An 18,091-nucleotide genomic window follows, 5' to 3' on the forward strand; every position below is an offset into this window, starting at 1 on the left:
CATTCTAGAGGTGAAAGCCCAAAGAAACCCCCAAGTCATAACAACCAAATGTTCCAGTGCTTCTGTGGTATTCCTTGCAGCTTCCAGGTTTGTAGACAGGGAACACCCGCATAATAACATGTATCGCTATAGTACAAGACACTTGACTCGCCTCGTCGCTGGTGAGTCATTCGCACATGCGCCATCTAGTCCGCCTCAGCGAGGACCTCGTCGCCCCCCTCCTCGCCTTCATCGCCAAACGCAGCGTCGTCCGCCTCAGCAACCTTCCTCTTGCGACCGGCAGTCTTGGGCGCGGCCTTCTTGCCTCCCTTGGCCTTGGGCTCCTTGACGGCAGGCAGGCCCCCTTCGATCTTGTCGAGAAGTTCTAACGTCAGCTACCAATACGCAACGTGGCTAGCTCACCGTCAAACGTCAGACCTTCACGGTCGGGCACCGTGTTCTTCAGGTGGTGCCACTTGCGGCGCAGCTGGGCCGGGGTAAGGCCCCACTCGGGGAGCATGACGACACCGTGCTGAACGTCCGACTCGTGCTTGATGCCGAGCTGGCGCATGCGGGCAAGGAGGAGGCGGGGGTCGAGACGGGGACCGCGCTTCTTGGGCTCTGGGGTGTTGCGGTGGCCGTAGCCCATGGTGTCCTGCCACTTCTTGCGGCACTGCGTACGAGTACGAGTGCCGCCCATAAGGTTGACGACAACGTCCCATGGCGTGTCGGCGCTCAGTGGCTCGAGGCCCAACTGCTCGTTCGCCTTGGCGACAGCCTCCTTCAGCCTCTCAGTCTCATCCTCAGTCCAGGGGCCTGAATGTCAGCTGACTGTCGCAGAAGAGTTCAACTCACCAGTGTTGCGCCTGTCCTTGTCACGCAGCTCGCACTTCCAACGGTCACGGCAGTCGTGAACCGTACGCTCGACAATGTCTGAAATCTTGGTCCACTCGTTGGGATACTTTTCATACGCCCTGAGGAGAGTTAGTACCAGCGGATATTAGTCTTAACTCACTCCAGCAGTGCAGTGTCTTCGGCTTGTGTCCAAGCACCCTTGCGGGCGCGGGGGTCGTACATGCGCTGAACAGCGGGGACAACGTACTTGACGGGGCGGCCAGGGACCTTGGCAGCTGTCTGTCAGCGTCACCAACAGGGAATTGTACTCACAGAGCTCGGCCCAGAAGTGCGGGTAAGCAGAGCGCTTGTCGTAGCGGCCCTTGCACATGAGCACCTCGAGGAGTTCGGCGTCGCCGAGGTTGCTCTCCTCCTGGAAGCCCTTAATGTGGTCGCGCATGGCCGTACGCTCAGCCTCGGACCACTTGCCACGCTTGTACTTGATCACTGCTGTCAGCTCGATCCTCAACAATGCGGAAGCTCACGACCAAGACCCTCGAGACGGTGGAGCTCCTTGGCGTCGATCCATTTGGAAGCGAGGTACGCGTTGGCCTTCTCCTCGGTGTCAAGTAAGGAACGGAGGTCCGAGTCGACGTCCTCTTGAGTACGGCCCCAGCGGTTGCGTGGTGCGGCAATGGGGAGTTGACGAATAGCGCGTGGCGCGGGCTTGGGCTTGGGCGAGCGCCTTGCCTTCTCCGACAGAGGGGTACCTTCCTTGACATCGACATCGGTAGCCTTTGCCTTGCCCTTGCCCTTGGGCTTGGGCTTGGGGGCGGGCGCCTTCTTGACAGCAGCAGCGCGGCGGGAGCGACGGACGGGGGCCTCGTCTTCGTCCTCCTCAAGCTCATCCTCACCCTCCCAGTTGACGCCTTCCTCCTCATCCTCGTCATCGTCGCTGCTGTCATCATCCAGCTCGTCTTCCTCCTCCTCCTCCTCTCCACCGAGCTCATCCTCGTCCTCGTCGGCAGTCTCACGGACAGAAGACTTGTCGTCCATGTCGTCATCCTCGTCCTCTTCGCCGGCAATCAGGTCGTCCACCAGCTCGTCGTCCTCGGCGTCATCCGCGTCGTCGTACACTGACGCGGGGCGGGATGGTGTGTCGACTGCGACACCACCAATGGCGACACCGGCGCCGGTGCTGGCGCCGGACCCACGACCGCGACGAGCGCGCTTCGCAGGCTCGGCGGCGTCGGAAGCGCCCGATCCGCGTCCGCGACGACGGCCCTGTGTGGTGGATCCTTCGGCCTCAGCCCCGCCGTTGACAGCAGGCGCGTCATCCACAGGTGCGGGCTCGGCGGTCTCGGCGTTCTTGCGCGCACCGCGGCGGGCGCGGCCAGCTGGCAGGGCGGTAGTGCCGTTGGTCCCGTTCGTGTTTGGGAGAGTGGGTTCGGCGGCGAGGTCGTCAACGGTCATGGCGCCGACAGCCATCCGGGTAGAGACGCGGCGCGACCCAGACGCAGCGGGCGCGGGAGGTTCAGGAGAAGCCGCTTCAATCTTGGTCTTCTTGCGTTGATCGGCAGCCGTGTCAATAACTGCACACAATGTTTGTCAGTGGGACCACACTTCGTTTTCCCGGATGTAGCAACCCACGCTTGCGCTTTGGCACAGGCGCCTGGGGGACGGGGGCCGCCGACGAAGCCGCTGCCGCTGAGCGCCTGCGGGAGGTCTCTGGTGGCGCGTTGCGTGCGCCGTTAATGCTGGACGGCATGGTGTTGGGGTTGTCGCTTTGTGTGTAGGACGGAAAGGATGAGGTGTGAGATTGACTGGACTGGCAGAGACTGAAATCTGGATGGGCGAGGCGCGGCTGCTGAGCGTGGCAGACACGTTACGTAAGTTGTTGGGTTTGTTGTGTTCCAGAAAATGCGGCCATTTGAGACTCAACACTCTTGTAATAGCCCAATTGAAATTGGTTACCAAAGGTCCCGAAAATCCGGTGCCGGATGCGGGGCATGAGCTTTTCGTCGTTGCGTCAGTCTTCAGAGGGGCTAACCAGAGGGACACCCATGAACACTCATTAGCAGGCCTGCTGTATCCCCATTAGCATTGGCTGCGGCTCTCGAGGGTCACTTTGTCAACCTTCGTCAGCCTGCATGCAGCCTCCTTGGTTGTGAACGGCGAGAACATTAATTTAATGACGTCATTAGATTGTAACCGCGAGTGCCACATACTAAACGAGGCACCATATGTAGGTGTGAGGCTGGTAAATGAGAAAACTGTCCCAAATGTCCGTCTCGTCTCCCGACAGCCTTTCATCTCTTGAATCTTGCATACTGGTGTGCTCACGATCTCACACTACTGGTACTGGTCATTACCCTGCGCTTGCCACAGGCCAGTGCCGGCCATGCACATCGAAGATGAGCACAGGAGCGGGCACATCTCGTACTTGCGTAGCGATTGTAACAGGCCAAGTCACTGCACAGAGTAAAAACGGGGGGCAAGATCAATGCCAAGCAGCGCAGCCACCCCAGCTCCTCCTCCAGTCCAGCCTCCTCAACCCAGTTCTTGGGCAGGCCATTTCGTTCATCGGACGCGTTTCATAAGGCTGTGTCGACTCCCGCAGCACGGGGATACTCGTGGCGAGGGAGGGATCGAGAGTGTCAACAGTTTAGTGAGGATGCGGCGATGCATTGTGCAGGTATAGCGAGCTGTCACAGTGGTGTCACTGTCCAAACTGGCCGGATCCAAGCTGTGTCAATGAAGTCAAATGTCACGCGATCAAATGCGAAGGGGCTGGCGGCTCAGTGACCAGTGAGATCAGTGGTCAAGCAATTGCAAGTAACCAGGTGGCCGGTGGCGTATGTCACAGCTGTCACCGGTCGATGGCCATCACGACAGATGTACAGATGTGCGGCGTGTAGATATGGTCCGGGGTTCTGTATGTGATGTCAAAGGGAGTCTCTCTAGTAGACAGGGGGTGGTCTCGCCAGACGTCGAGTATCGTGCATCTGGTCGTCTATGCATCCAGACACCCACTGGACTTGGCGAGACCGGGAGACCTGTTCGGGGGACTTTAGGCTTGGCAGGTGCCAACGAGGTCTGGACAGGTTATAGGCCCGCCACTCAATTAGCCCCAGGCGTGGATCGAATGCCGCGCTTGCCGCTTCTCGGCGCAATGGGTGGGTCACGGCGGCGGCGGCGGCGACGCTTTTTGGATGGCCAAATGGCCAGATGGCCTGGCTTTGAAGGGAGAGAGAGAGGTGAGGGATCGGGGCCAAGGGAAAAAAAAAAGGTGGCCAACAGGTGGCCGGTGGAGGGGCGGCACGAGTCATAGCAAGCACAGAGAGAGGAGAGCGTTGGTTGCCCACACACCACCCAGTCAGCCGCCCATTCCGCCCACCCCACCGACCCACCGACCGCCGTACCCGCCGTGCCCCCCCCCCACCCCACGCACGCACCCGCGCACCCACACCCACCCACACCACCCAGTGTCCATCCCGCAAACTGCCCTTTTCGTCTTGGACGCCTCTGTCGTCAGTCACATCGCCCACTCACATCCATCTCTCTTGTCCTCATCTCCACACCTCTCCCCCCCCCTCATCTCACCGCTCAACTGTGTAGCACTTTCCCTCCCACCCCCCTTTCCTCTATCGCCCACTCCCCTCCTCCTGTACCACAACCCCACTCCACAATCCTCCCCCCCCGTCATCACACGCCGCCGCAGCTGCCCAGACTCCTCTCCACCTTCCAACCGTCCATTGGCCCCTTGTGCACGCACCAAGTGTAGATCATCCTTAGCGAGAGATTATCGGCGTCTTATCCTTCTCCCTGTACCCATCTGGCATACGTGCATGACATCCTCATCCAACATGCTCAAAGGCGTAAAGGTAAGGCGGCGCTTACAAACCGCAGGCGGCAGGAGGAGCTCTGCTCGCCACCGGTCTCCATAATGCTGACTGATCGACAGCAGCTCTGGCCCTCATCGTCGGGCACGGCGCCTCCTTCGACCCAGCCCTCCAAGGAGACTGCTCAGCCTACCTTGTCCCCCTCGAGCTCGTTCAACCCCCTCGGCGGCCCGCAAGACCAGGCGACGCCGCGCGCTTCCAACACGCCAAACCCGTTCGACTCGGCGCCCCAGCAGGTCCCGACATCGCCCGCTCCTGGCCTCGCAAAGGCCACTTCGGCTCTCTCGCTCACGGGCAACTCCCCTGCGGGCAGCCTGAACGGCATGCGCACCCCGACTGCAGTGGGCTTTGGGCCGATTGGCACTCCTGGAGTTGCACCGCCCACCACAGGTGTGACGATCGGTGACACGCTCGGCGGCGTCGGTGGTCTAGGGTTTGGTCTCCACGAGCCACCCAAGATGCTCAAGGCGCAGTCGTCGCTGCAGCATGGCTCGGGAACGCACACCCCACAAGAGTCGGGCGTGGTGACCCCCGGTGGCGACGCCAGCACCGATATCGTCCCCGGATCGGGTGGGCCGTCGATCCGCGGCACACTCAACGTCAAGCTCATCCAGGCCCGTGGCCTGAGCGTCTCGCTCGTCGACAACCCCGACCCGCAGCCCTACGTTGTGATGCAGTTTGAGCAAAACGAGTTTGTCTCGCGCGCTCCTCACTCGGTCTCCAACCCGTCTCACGTGCCGTTCACCCAGTCGCAGCCCCAGCCGCTCAAGGGATCCACGTCTTCTGGTGGTCTTGGCTCAATCACCCGTGCTTTCGCCGACGCCATGGGTCGCAAGAAGGACACTGGAGCTCGCACGCCAAAGGACGAGGGCAACGCGCAGGCTGGATGGCTCGGCAAGCCCGGCCCAGGCGACCCTATTTGGAAGGAAGAAGTCACCTTGTATGTATCCACCAAAGGAGAGAAGGAAGGAAGGAAGGAAGAAAAACGCCACTGACGCATGTTCCGTTAGCGACCTCACGCAGGCAACGTCTGCCATCCTCGTGTCCGTCTACGACCGCAACAAGGCCGGCGAGGGCTTCCTCGGCATGCTCCAGATCAAGCCGGTCCTCAAGGACGGCTTCACCCTCGATCAATGGTACACGCTCGCCACCCGTGGCAGTGAGACTGTGACTGGTGAAATCTGGATCCAGACCACTTTCACCGCGCTCCGCAACAAGGTCCATCTCAAGCCTGCCGACTTTGAGTTCCTCAAGCTCATCGGCCGTGGAACGTTTGGCCGTGTCTTCCAGGTCCGCAAAAAGGACACGAAGCGCATCTACGCTATGAAGGTGCTCTCGAAGAAGGAGATTGTGGCCAAGAAGGAGGTCGCCCACACCATCGGTGAGCGCAAGATTCTGCAGCGCTCCCTCGAATGCCCCTTCCTCGTCGGCCTCAAGTTTTCGTTCCAGACCGAAAAGGAGCTCTACTTTGTCACCGATTACAAGTGCGGCGGCGAGCTGTTCTGGCATCTCCAGAAGGAGGGCCGCTTCTCAGAGGACCGCGCCCGGTTCTACATTGCCGAGCTTGTTTTGGCACTCGAGCACCTCCACAAGTACAACATTGTGTACCGTGACCTCAAGCCCGAGAACATTCTTCTCGACGCCACCGGCCACATTGCCCTTTGCGACTTTGGCCTGTCCAAGCCCGACCTGAGCAACGACCAGCTCACCAACACGTTCTGCGGTACCACCGAGTACCTCGCTCCCGAGGTTCTCCTCGACGAGAAGGGTTACGGCAAGCACGTCGACTTTTGGTCGCTCGGTGTGCTCCTCTTTGAGATGTGCTGTGGTTGGTCGCCGTTCTACGCCGAGCAGACCCAGGAGATGTACCGCCTCATCTGTTACGGCAAGATTCGCTTCCCCAAGCACGTCATTGGCGACGACGGCAAGCAGTTTGTCAAGGGTCTTCTCAACCGTAACCCGCAGAACCGTCTTGGAGCCAAGCGCGGCGCCGCCGAGCTCAAGGAGCACCCCTTCTTCAAGGACATTGACTGGGACCTGCTGTACAAGAAGCAGATTACGCCCCCGTTCAAGCCCATTGTCGACTCTGACGAGTCGGTTGCCAACTTTGACCCCGAGTTTACAAACTCGTCGCTGTTGGATGCGGGCGTCGACGTCCACAACGACGAGGACTATATGCCTCAGCAGCCTGGCAAGCACTCGTATGTTGGCCCCGGCGGCAGCCTGTCCAAGCCGTCGTACATGGGCCAGGCTGGTATGGCTATCAAGCCCCAACGCCCGGCCGGCCAGCACAACGGCAGCCCCCTCACGTCGTCGGTCCAGGAGAACTTCCGCGGATTCACGTACATGGGCGAGTCGGTCATGGTGAGTTGGGACAGTGATGTAAGCGGCGGCTGGCAGCTAACTCTCGCAGCCCTCTTCGTTCTTTGGCGACCGCGACCATGGCATGGAGGATGTGGAGGAGGACAACGAAGAGGCTGTCGAGGACGACGACGAGTACTCGGACGAGGACGAGATGGAGGGCCAGCGCACGCGCAGGCAAAGCGATGTTGACATGGAGTAAAGGCCGCCCAACCCCCCCATTCGCATATTCTTGTTCAATTCAACTTTCACACTTCCCCCTCCACCGTCATCGCCTCAACGCAAACCTCAACCGCCCCCTCCCTTCCCCCTTGTCATGAACGTTTCCGAATCAACACAAAGCAAAGCAGCAAATCACAAGTATAATTCGATAACCCTCGGCACTGGTCCTGCCATGGCATTTTCAAATGTCAGGATGCGTGTGTGCCCCAACCATCTCATTATCCACCGTGACCGTGGCCGTGAGCGTGAGACACCAACCATCAAGCCTCGCGCAGGGCCGCTCGCAAACGCAAACAACAACACCTGCAGTGTACCACCATAGTCTTGGCACCTGGCCCGCTGCGAGTATCCGTTTTTCTTTTTGTGAACGGTTATCGCGGCCCAGGAAGTGTATCTGTTGGAGAGCATGGATCGTGTGCAACGAAGCAGCGGAGCAGCGAAGCAGTGAAGCAATGTGGGCAGAAGGCGTAGCAGTAACCGCCGCCGCAGCGGTGACAGCCACGTTCACAGCAGCAGTAACAGCGGTGACGGCCGAGTCCATGTGTCAGCAGGGCAGGCACGTTGAGATAACGCTGCGGGGCCGACTAGGGAGCAGTTCTGAAGCCCGAGTCTGTCGTGGAGGTTGCTAGACGAGTGCATGACTTGCGTTTAACTTGCGTTTAACTCGTCTCAGTCGTCCGCGGCTTGGGTCGGTATCATATGTTGTCGCAGTTGACCGCTGTCTGCTGGTCCGTGTTGTGTAACGGCAGAGTGGCCAAATCGGGTTGTAATGAAGCTAACCGCGGGCATGTCCGACATTAGCTTGAAGCATTAGAATACTGATCCGCCCTACCGGACGGGCCGGCCTTATTTTTCCGTTCAACCAGGTCATGCCTGTGAGGGTGCTAGAGCCGAGCCGATGGTCTGGGATAGCGGCGTTGGCTGGCTGGCTGGCTGGCTCGGTCTGCCCGAGTCGAGTCTGGACGTCTGGACACCGGCGGCTGGAATCTCCCTCTCCCTCGCGGACTGATCTTTAAACATCTCAATAGTCTCTTGTTTCCTTTCCCCCACACACACTCACCACTCCTCTCTTTCTCTCGTCCCAAAAAGACATGACCCGTCTCCTTGCGTCCCTCTCGCGCGCGGCCCGTACTGGCGCCGCTGGCCCCCTCCGCTCGGCGCTGCCCCGTGCCGCCGCTGCGCGCCCCGCCCTCGCTGCGTCGGCCGCCCCGCGCCTCGTCGCCCTCAAGCACTCGGTCCCCGTCCACGATGTCATGACTGGCGAGCTCATCTCGACCCCGGACATTGATGTAAGTAGCAATTGGCATTGTTGGCCCGACTTTTTTGTCAGGATGAGGATGGCAGGGCGCATCATTGGGACGAGGTCACGCGTGCGCGCGCGACATGGCGAGACCCGAGAGGTTCGGTGGGCATGCGCCGGCCGGATCCCGCGGGCTCGGTTCAATGGTGACGAACCACCCTTGACTTGACTCGGTCACTCGACCTTTTCGTCAACTGTACAACACACTGTATACGACGATGCGCCGCGCCATCAGCACCTCCGCCTCTGCGCTCCGCAGCAGCCGTTCTGCGCAGCTCCAGCTCCCCTCGCTGGGAGCTGTGGCACGACGCTCGTTTGCGACCTCGTCCTCATCCTGCCAGGCAACCCCAGCAACACTCTCTGACTTGCAGGTGTCCCAACTCCAGGTCGAGTTGACCAAGAACCCCAAGACTCGCCCGCCGGCGTCCAAGCTCATCTTCGGCCACACCTTCACCGACCACATGCTCACCATCCCCTGGAGCGAGTCTACTGGCTGGGGCGCTCCCGAGATCAAGCCTTGTGAGTATGGAGCAAAAGTTGGCGCGAGGACGAGTCCTCCAGTCGCGTCCTGTGTGCTCCTGTGTGCACAGATCACAGTACCACAGTGGCAGGCGACGCAGTCTCATGTGCCCCGACGATCGTGTCTGCTGCCATGAAAAAACAGTTCCAGCTGACCTCCCCCCTCAGACCAGCCTCTCTGCCTCGACCCCTCGGCGACCGTCTTCCACTACGCCTTCACCCTCTTCGAGGGCACCAAGGCCTACAAGGACAACGAGGGCACTGTGCGCCTCTTCCGTCCCGACATGAACATGGCCCGCATGAACCGCTCGGCTGCCCGTATCGCTCTGCCCACCTTTGACGGTGAGGCGCTCACCGAGCTCATCAAGAAGCTCGTCATGATCGACTCGGAGTGGATCCCCAAGGAGAAGGGCTACTCGCTCTACATCCGCCCCACCATGATCGGTACCCAGAACGCGCTCGGCGTGGGACCCTCGTCTGACGCTCTCCTGTTTGTCATTTGCTCGCCCGTCGGCCCTTACTACGCCTCGGGCTTCAAGCCCGTCCAGCTGTACGCCACCACCGAGTTTGTGCGCGCCGCTCCCGGCGGCACCGGCGGCTACAAGCTTGGCTCCAACTACGCCCCCGGTGTCGTGCCCCAGGCTGCTGCCGCCAAGGCCGGCTACAGCCAGAACCTCTGGCTCCTCGGCGACGAGCACGCGCTCACCGAGGTCGGCACCATGAACCTCTTTGTGGCGTTTAAGAAGCCCGACGGCACCATCGAGCTCACCACCCCTCCCCTCGCCGACGTCGTGCTCCCCGGTGTCACCCGTGACTCGGCGCTCAAGCTCGCCCGCGACCACGCCGCCGGCAAGATCAGGATCCCGGGCTTCCCCGAAAAGCTCGAGGTGTCGGAGCGCAAGCTCGTCATGGCCGACCTCGTCGAGGCCGAGAAGAACGGCACCCTCGTCGAGGTGTTTGGCACCGGTACCGCCGCCATCGTGTCGGCCGTCGACAAGATTGGCTACCTCGGCCGCGACATTGTCATCCCCTGCGGCCCCGCCGGCCAGGGCATGGGCGACATTGCCAAGGGCGTGCTTGAGACCTTGCAGGGCATCCAGAGCGGCGAGCTGGAGAGCGAGTGGGCCGTCATTGCCAACGACAGCGCTTAGGACAGCGTTGTTGTTTGGCACAGGTTATATTAGTAGTTTTAGCACACAACCAAAGGGCCCATCCATAGCCATATACCTCGGGATTTGATGAAATAGACAACACATTTTGGTCACCGTTGCGGCAGGCGCACGAGGCGAGCTTGGCTTGGTAACAGGAGTGCGTGATACTCACACGACGTGTCGATCACGGCTACTCAGTCATGGCGCACGCTGATCACTGGATCACTGTGGCACATGGCGCTCGCTGATCGCTGTGGCACACGCTATACTCTGTCACACGCTACTCTGTCACGACGCAGTGATATACATTAAAGTCTACGCTTCTTGCTATTACACAACCGATTGTTCTACACTGTCGCCTAGTAGGGAACGAGACCAGCGAGCTTCTTGGCGCGCTCCGAGAGCACAGGCAGGCTGCGCGGTGCGGTACGCTCGCCCTCCTCAATGTTCCAGTGGGGCTTGTACCTCGCGGCGTTGATACGGAACTCGAGCGGGTCATGCGACGTGCCCCAGTGCTTGGCAAAGCACTCGCGCTTGGTCTGGAGCTTGTCGGGCTGCATGTCCTTTGCGGGCTTGTAGCAGACATAGGTGGCGACGCGGGGCTCGGAGCCCTCGGCCGCGGCGCCATAGTGGATCGTGCGCGAGTCCCAGAGAATCAGGTCGCCGGGGCCGGCCTCGACCTTGACCCACTTGCAGCCGCGGTCGTAGAACCACTTGAGCGTGTCCTCGTTGTGCGCCCACCAGTCGGCCGTGGGCCAGCCCTCGGCGGGACGCAGGTCCTGGTGCGTGGCAAAGTACTCCTCAAAGAGGGGCATCGAGCCCTCGAGCACAGTCAGGCCGCCGTCCTTGGGGCCGTTCGGGTACAGGTTGAGGATACCTTGGATGCAGTGGCGGAAACAGCGGGTGGGCGACTGGTCGACGTGCGGCCAGGGGGCGACGCGGTCGCCGTTCAGCTCGTCCTTGGGCAAGGGGAGCGAAATGTTGACGCTGTCGTACGAGACAATGAGCTCGTCGGTGCCCCAGATACGTGCAAACGTGTCCACAACACCAGGCTCAGAGCGCGCGTCCCACGCAAACTGCTCGTGGGCCACACCGAACCGGTGGTACAGGCCGCCCTTGTCGAAGAAGGGCACATTGTCAATGTGCCAGGTGCTCCGGTCGTCGCCCTTGAAGCCTGCCAGGTGTCAGTGGACCGTCCATGTGGTTGGGCCAAAGCCTCTAGATCTAGACTCACCCTTGCCAAACGACTCGAGCCACTGGTACATCTCGTTGACGTAGTACTGTGCCCTCTCGGGCGAGATCACGCTCTTGACAACAGCGTACTGTGGCAAACACGTCAGCTGCCACCCACACAGACGTTCATTGATCGCTACTCACACCCTTGGTCTCGAGGCCGGGGAAAGCCTCGACGGCAGGCTGGGTGCTGCCGCGCAGCTTGAGGGTGGGCTGCGCGGTCGAAGCCGAGGTGGTGGCGGTAGCAGTCTCGACAGTCATGGTTCGGGGAGGTAGAGTGTGTGTAGTGTGTAGTGGTGTGGTGTGGTGTGGTGTGGTGTGGTGTGGTGTGGTGTGGTGTGGTGTGGTGTTGTGTGGTGACTTTATCGCCTTTGCGTGGGTTTCACTGAACACTGCGTTATCGTCTTGTCTCTTCTCTCCCCTCCCCTTGCCTTTATAACCAACCTGCATCCTGCAGCAACCGCTCAACTCCGCCTCGCAGGCCAAGGCAACACAGGGGGGGAAATGGGCTCGGTGTAATTGTAAAGGCGGGAGAACGGTCTTTTTTGCGGGGAAAATGTGCGGCCCGAGCGTTTTGGCCCACCTTTTCAAACCCCTCGCCTCTCGTCCGCTGCTTAGACTGCTTTTGATCCTTCCGTCTGTAGCCGTGTAGCCGAGGTCCACCAACGGCGTTGAGCCGTTTTCCCCGCATTGTGGGCCAAAAACATCAACAGCAGTACAGGAGTTTGGTTTGGCGCAGTCAGGAAGGATGCGCCTTGCGGGCGATGGCGACAACCTCTGCCAAAAGCCTGTCATCGCTCACCAGATTGGTAGTGTCCTGCACCACCCACTGGCCACAGTCTTGCATTCGCTGTTTGTTTGCTGCAGCCGAGGGACCAAGGGGGCCAAGAGCATGCCAGCTGGCCTGCTTTGCGCAAACCCCGTGGCCCGGTGCATTGATGGGGATATCTCGGAGGCAGTACAGAAAGGCACACCCTCCAGAAATGTCCGTGATTCTCAAAAAGAGAGTCGGTCGGCTATGGCCGCCGTGAGCTCCTCACAGTAGTACCACAATCCCACAGCAGTATCATCGTCAACAGCAACAATAATGTCCGTGGGGGGTGCGATAACGGCCCGGTTGTTGCTCCTGGGCCCCGGATGTTGCTCCTGTTCACAGCAGTGCAAGGCCAGAGGCCACGGCCCACAGCGCGGTCCAGCAACCACCACACGCAAGTGAAGGTCATGGCCGCCATCGGTCCATTGATCCGCAACGCGCAAAGAGACCGTGGTCACGAGGCGCAGAGAACAAGGTACAAGGCTTGGCCAACTGTGTCGTCCCCCATTCACCGGCCACTGGCCACTGACATGTTGCAAAGCAACAAGAAGAATGTCCTATGTCGCTCTGTTTTTTTTTTTTTTATTCAGAATCGACCGCCGCAGTGGACTGAACGCAAACTGACGCGCGTGACGCGCATTCACGACGACAGATTTCCCGCACGTCGTCACCGCACCCACTGGTCCGTTTATGCGATGTTGTCCCGTGGCCCGTCCGTCGTCGGCGGCTTAGGACTACTGCCAAGTTTGTCCGCATGCCCATATTGTCCGTCGCGGCTGGTGACGATGCTCGAGGTCTTGGCCGGGCGGGCGGGCGTGTGGAGGCGCGCCATTGCATGCGACGGTGACGGTGATGACGATGAACCAAGGAAGCAACACAGTAAGTGGCGGGCAGGCATGTCCCTCTCTCTGCCAAAACCCCACCTCGAAAAGTACCCACACTGCCACCAAGCTCCAAGTCCCACTACCACATCCCCATGCCCCCCTCCCGCACCCCCCGCTCAAGACTGCCCAGCGTCGCGGAGTTGCGTGCAGACTCCTAGTAACATCCTGTCATTGTTCGCGCGCGGTGGGTACAGAAGGGGGAAAAACGATGGTTGCGCTGGCTATAGTGGTGTTACAGACGGCAACAAAAAGTGTCCATATCGCTGATCATTGAAAGTCATACGTGCGTGCGCTACTCGCGTGGGGTCGGTGGTGGTGTGTTTGTGTGGGGTGTGCTGTACCTGGAGCTAGGCGAGAGCGAGTGTGTGTGTGTGTGTGTGTGTGTGGAGAAAGAGAAAAGAAAAAGCGAGAGAGAGAGAGAAGAAAGAACAGGTCCCAGTGTATATCCGTTTTTTGTGCTCGGTTTACGACGAGCAGGTGGGGATGGTGATGTTCTTGAGGTTGCGGTCCGAGTCGAAGAGACCCCAGAAACCCTCGACACCTCCGTACTCGACGTCCTTCCACTCCTCGTCAAAGGGCTCAAAGTAGAAGTATGCGGTGCCGTTGGTGTTGGCGGCGCAGACGTAAGTGTCGAGGAAGTACTGGAGGTTCTCAACGGTGGCGTCGGCGGTCGAACGGTCGTCATCGGTGTTGACCTTGACACCGTGGCCCGAGGGCCAGCCAGTTTCAGCAATGGAAGTGGCGGGCTTGTTGGTGGACGCCTCAGCGGGGGCAACGTCGTTGGTCTCAAAGTACAGCCAAGTCCAGCCGGCGGCGTCCTCAATGGTAACGTTGCCGAACCAGGGGTGCACGTTGGCCATGAAGTAGTCGACGTCCTCGGCGAGGGTGGTGGACATGACGGAACCAGCGTCACCAGTGCCGACAGGAATGTGCTTGCTGAGGGTCATGTTGAGGAGGGTCTCGTTGAACGAGGTAATCTTCTTGTCCAGGAACGTGAGGGCGGTGGTGTACGTCGAACCCGAAGTCACCGAGCCAGCCTCGTTGAGAATGTACTCGTTGCCCACGGCGATACCCTCGACCATGTCGGCGCCATACGTGTTCAAGGCGTCGGTGATGGCTGCGACTTGGACGTCGAACGCAGTGTCGTTCGAGTCGACGTAGATGGCAGGGTAGATGGTCATGTTGACCTTGGTGTCCTGGATAGCCTGCATGACGAGAGCAGTGGTGTTGCAGTTTGCCGAGTAGAGACGGAGACGGGTGGTGAGCTGCGAGAGGATCTGAATGTCCTTGGTAATGTTCACCAGCATCGCGTCGCTGTCACCACAGTAAGGAGGGATACCACCAACCGGGGTGTAAGCCATGCCGTAGAATACGTTGTGGAACCTAGAGTCCTTGGTGAAGTCGGAAGGGTCGGACGAGCTTGACGTGGTTCCGTTGGTAGAATTCGACGACGAGTCGGCCGACGACGACGACGAGCTGCTCTTCTTGCCGACGCTCACACCGACACCGACACCGACACCAATGGCAATGAGCAGGAGGAGGATACCACCGCCGATCCACCACTTCTTCTTGCTGCTGCCGCTGGCACCCGCGCCGTCGTAGCCCTTGCCGCTCGAGGTGCCGCCGTAGCCGTCGCCGTAGTTGGCACGAAGGCCGGTGTGGCCCTCGTTAATCTTGCCGCCGTCCATACCCCAAAGCTGGTCCGCAGTCTGGCCCTCGCCGCGGTCGCCGCTGAAACCGTGGTTCTGGTTGGCTGCGGCGTAGGCTCCGTAGCCAGCCGCGCCTGCAGCACCGCCAGCAGCGGCACCCGCGCCAATCTGGCCGTAGCCGCCGCGCTCGGGACGACCCTGGGAGTACATGGAGCCTTGCTCAGAGGGGAGGAGGTTGTTGGAGGGCTGGGGGGAAGGGCGGTCCGTGAAGGGGTCTTGGTAGTTGGGTCCGCGGCTTGGGATGCTGCCGAGTTCTGGCGGAGGTGTGAGTGGGGGGTGGTCCAAAGGAGTGTAAAGGAGAGAGAGGGAGTGTGTGTGTGTGTGTGTGGAGAGAAAGAGAAGAAGAGACGTAGGAGGGACACGTTCGAAACGAAGAATAAGAACGGGAGGGCCCGCGACCACGCCGTGGGTGTGCACCACCAGAATAGATCCTTCGGTCTGCGTGCGCAGTCTGGTTTCTCCCCGCAATAGCCTGCAGGCCTGCGCGCGCACGGGGACGCGGGGTAACACAGCACAGCCATTGCGCAGCGCCCACTGGCGGAAGACCGTCCAGGATCCAACGTTGCTCCCTCATCGTCTAGTGGCGCGTCAAACGGACGCGTCAAAAGAGTTGAGGCCAAGAGGTATCCCTGCTTGGAATCGCAACCCCAGCGTCTGCCCAGCCCTCGGCGCCCAGACAGTGCGATGCAATGCCAGTAAACAAGAGGCAGCAGCGGTATACACCACCCACACTGTACCCGTGACCCGGGTCGGGTTGACCAGGACGGAGCCCGGGGTGGCTGCTGCCGTGGCGCGAAGGACATGGCGCGCATGGCGTTGCGGGGACTCGCAGCCACATCAAACCACGGCCGCAGGCGTGGCCGAAGCAGTTTGTGCACACCAAAAGGGACCCACCCAGACTGCGGCTGTCCCAATAAAACGCGTCCAGTCCACAAGTGCATGCACTTGTGCACTCGCAAGGGATCGATTGGGTCCAACGCGCTACGCACTGGTGGCTCGGGCTCGGCTGCGGTCGTGGGATCGTGTGGGTCGGACTATCGGAATGTGCCCAACCCCCGTCGCCTTTGAACCCTCCCCGCGTCGCGATCGCGCTCGCGCTTCCGGCAGGGCCCGTTGCCCGCCTATACCAGCTGCCAGCATATGCCCGCGCGCAGAGAGAGAAAAAAGCGCCCATTTCAGGTGTCTCAATTGGGGCCGTGGGTCATGAACTAGCAGGAGCGCTGACCCATGATGGGCCATGGGTGTGTGTGGGTGTGACGAGGATCGCAGATCGGACCTCGCCGCAAGAACAAACCCATGTCCCACCGGACACGCGTGCCGGGCCCTTGCGGTGACCAGGAAAAACGCATTTTGCAACAAAAGCCCCGAAACCATAACAACCTGGGCAAGGATGAATGGGAGAGGCGATGCTGCTGGTCCTGCGTTTTCTCCCTGCACACAAGCCAAATGCACAGACTGCACCGCAAAGCAAACAGATCCCCATGTCGAAAAAAGGACACAAGATCCCTCTCTCCAGCAAAGAGAGATCCAAAGCGATGAGAAAGACACTCCCCCAGCCTCACGCATCCTTTCTTCACAGCTGAACCGAGAAGCACTGTACTCACCATGGTTCTCGTCGAAGCCTGGTGTCGTGTTGCCGCTCTGGCCATTGTTGAAGCCGGGCACAGCGGCGTAGCGCTGCTGTTGTGCGGGAGCTTCCCACGACATGCCTTGGGACGCCATGGTGACCGGGGGAGGGGGGTTGCTGCCGGAGTGCTGTAGAGGGGGTGGGGATGGGAGGTGTAGAAAGGCGAGAAGAGAAGAGACGAAAGGGAGGAAGAGGAAGGAGGAAGAGTGTACAAGAGACGAAGAATGGACGCTGGTTGTTGCCGATGCAAGAGTGAAGAATGAGGGCTGGGGGGGGCGCGTGGCGGGCGATGGGCGTGCGCGCGGGGCAAGGCGCCGTATATGCTGTGCGCCGTGGGAGAGGGAAATTGGCCTCTTCTCTTTGCCGTCGCCCTGGCTCTGGCGCGCGCTGGCATGCTGGCGTGAGGTGTCTCGCGTTTTTCCCTGGGCGGGTGTCTCGCTCGTTTGCTTCCACTCTCTCTCGACCATCCCAAGTGCCATAAGCCAGCCCCAGCCTCTGCATGCATGCGTGCATCGAGGCATGCCCAAGCTCTCCGGTCTCACCCCTCTCTGCTTTCTCCAACCGACCTGCCATTTCCCATAATCCCACGTCGTACCTTTTACATTGGCGCATACTGTACTGTAAGTGCTCTGCAGTACTACAGTCCTTCTCCCGTCGTTCCTGTGACGGATCCACCAAACCAACAACATCGCAGCGCAGCACTACTCTGTGTGTTGTTGTGTCAGAGCTCTCACCTCTCACCTCGTTTGAATAAGAACTTATACACTGTTTTGCCGCCTCACGACCAACCCACACAACGTTCCCGCCCAGCCGTCCGACTTGGACTGTGCAATTCTCGGCCGCCTCCATCATGCTCAGACGTTCAGACGAGCGGGGAACACGTTTGGGCCGACTTTTTACAGTACTGACCAGAGGAGCCAGCCATACACAGGAACTGTTCAAGAAACACGCCCTTGCTTGGTCATGCGCGCAGGAATGTCGACGTCAGAAGCTGCAGGGATCCTGTGGGCACATCCTGGCGCCGGTGTCCTGCGCCTGCGATCCTGCGAGCGTCCTGACAGACAGCTGACCCGCCTTTGCCGCGCCGCAGCGCCATGTCCTTTGGGGTGTACAGAGCAAGGTTGTTTGTTGTGTTCCCAGGTCCCCCCGGGTTGCTCGCATCGGTCGTCTAACCCTGCCGCCCTGCGCAGCAGCTCAGCAGCAACCCGGTTTAGCCACTGTTTATCAGCTTGCGAGAGATGGCTTTTAGAAAGAGACACAGAAATAAGAGATATAAAAAGACGATCAATTAAAACGCCGAAGACGGTCAAAGACGACGCGAGTGCTATTTCTTGCCGCCGCGTGTTGTCCGTTTATAGCAACACACACACAATTCACGAAACGCGACACGGGATCCCTATACAGTCCCAACTGACTGTTCTGTGGAGTCTTTCTTCAGCAACGAAGAGCGTGGACACTGCTGTCAGCCCTCCCTGGACTGCTTTGCTGATGCTGACAAAATGGGGGCCCCCAGACACGCGCCGTGCCTCGACACCCGACCCGAAAGACGCAAAAGC

General features: G+C 60.1%; 5 protein-coding genes across 5 annotated transcripts; 2 read left to right on the forward strand and 3 right to left on the reverse strand.

Annotated features, from left to right (window-relative positions):
- Positions 1–185: 185 nt before the first annotated feature.
- Positions 186–2,581, reverse strand: REB1_2 (RNA polymerase I enhancer binding protein; the record flags this gene model as incomplete). Its single annotated transcript, XM_028623441.1, has 7 exons — positions 186–364; positions 403–795; positions 835–953; positions 995–1,109; positions 1,147–1,320; positions 1,359–2,405; positions 2,464–2,581. The coding sequence occupies 7 exons, from the start codon at positions 2,579–2,581 to the stop codon at positions 186–188; spliced, it is 2,145 nt and encodes a 714-aa protein (XP_028476374.1).
- A 2,098-nt stretch (positions 2,582–4,679) lies between these two features.
- EHS24_008117 (uncharacterized protein) lies at positions 4,680–7,278 on the forward strand (the record flags this gene model as incomplete). Its single annotated transcript, XM_028623442.1, has 4 exons — positions 4,680–4,697; positions 4,781–5,655; positions 5,726–7,079; positions 7,129–7,278. The coding sequence occupies 4 exons, from the start codon at positions 4,680–4,682 to the stop codon at positions 7,276–7,278; spliced, it is 2,397 nt and encodes a 798-aa protein (XP_028476375.1).
- A 1,111-nt stretch (positions 7,279–8,389) lies between these two features.
- Positions 8,390–10,268, forward strand: EHS24_008118 (uncharacterized protein; the record flags this gene model as incomplete). The annotated part of the gene is made up of 3 exons (XM_028623443.1): positions 8,390–8,587; positions 8,970–9,117; positions 9,286–10,268. 3 exons carry the CDS (start codon positions 8,390–8,392, stop codon positions 10,266–10,268), a joined length of 1,329 nt encoding a protein of 442 aa, XP_028476376.1.
- A 359-nt stretch (positions 10,269–10,627) lies between these two features.
- On the reverse strand, positions 10,628–11,762 carry EHS24_008119 (uncharacterized protein; the record flags this gene model as incomplete). The annotated part of the gene is made up of 3 exons (XM_028623444.1): positions 10,628–11,442; positions 11,503–11,590; positions 11,646–11,762. 3 exons carry the CDS (start codon positions 11,760–11,762, stop codon positions 10,628–10,630), a joined length of 1,020 nt encoding a protein of 339 aa, XP_028476377.1.
- A 1,901-nt stretch (positions 11,763–13,663) lies between these two features.
- EHS24_008120 (uncharacterized protein) lies at positions 13,664–16,630 on the reverse strand (the record flags this gene model as incomplete). The annotated part of the gene is made up of 3 exons (XM_028623445.1): positions 13,664–15,442; positions 15,503–15,639; positions 16,513–16,630. 3 exons carry the CDS (start codon positions 16,628–16,630, stop codon positions 13,664–13,666), a joined length of 2,034 nt encoding a protein of 677 aa, XP_028476378.1.
- Positions 16,631–18,091: the final 1,461 nt, after the last annotated feature.

Source organism: Apiotrichum porosum, assembly GCF_003942205.1.
Source record: "Apiotrichum porosum strain DSM 27194 chromosome Unknown scaffold_6, whole genome shotgun sequence".
In the NCBI taxonomy this organism is placed as follows: domain Eukaryota; kingdom Fungi; phylum Basidiomycota; class Tremellomycetes; order Trichosporonales; family Trichosporonaceae; genus Apiotrichum; species Apiotrichum porosum.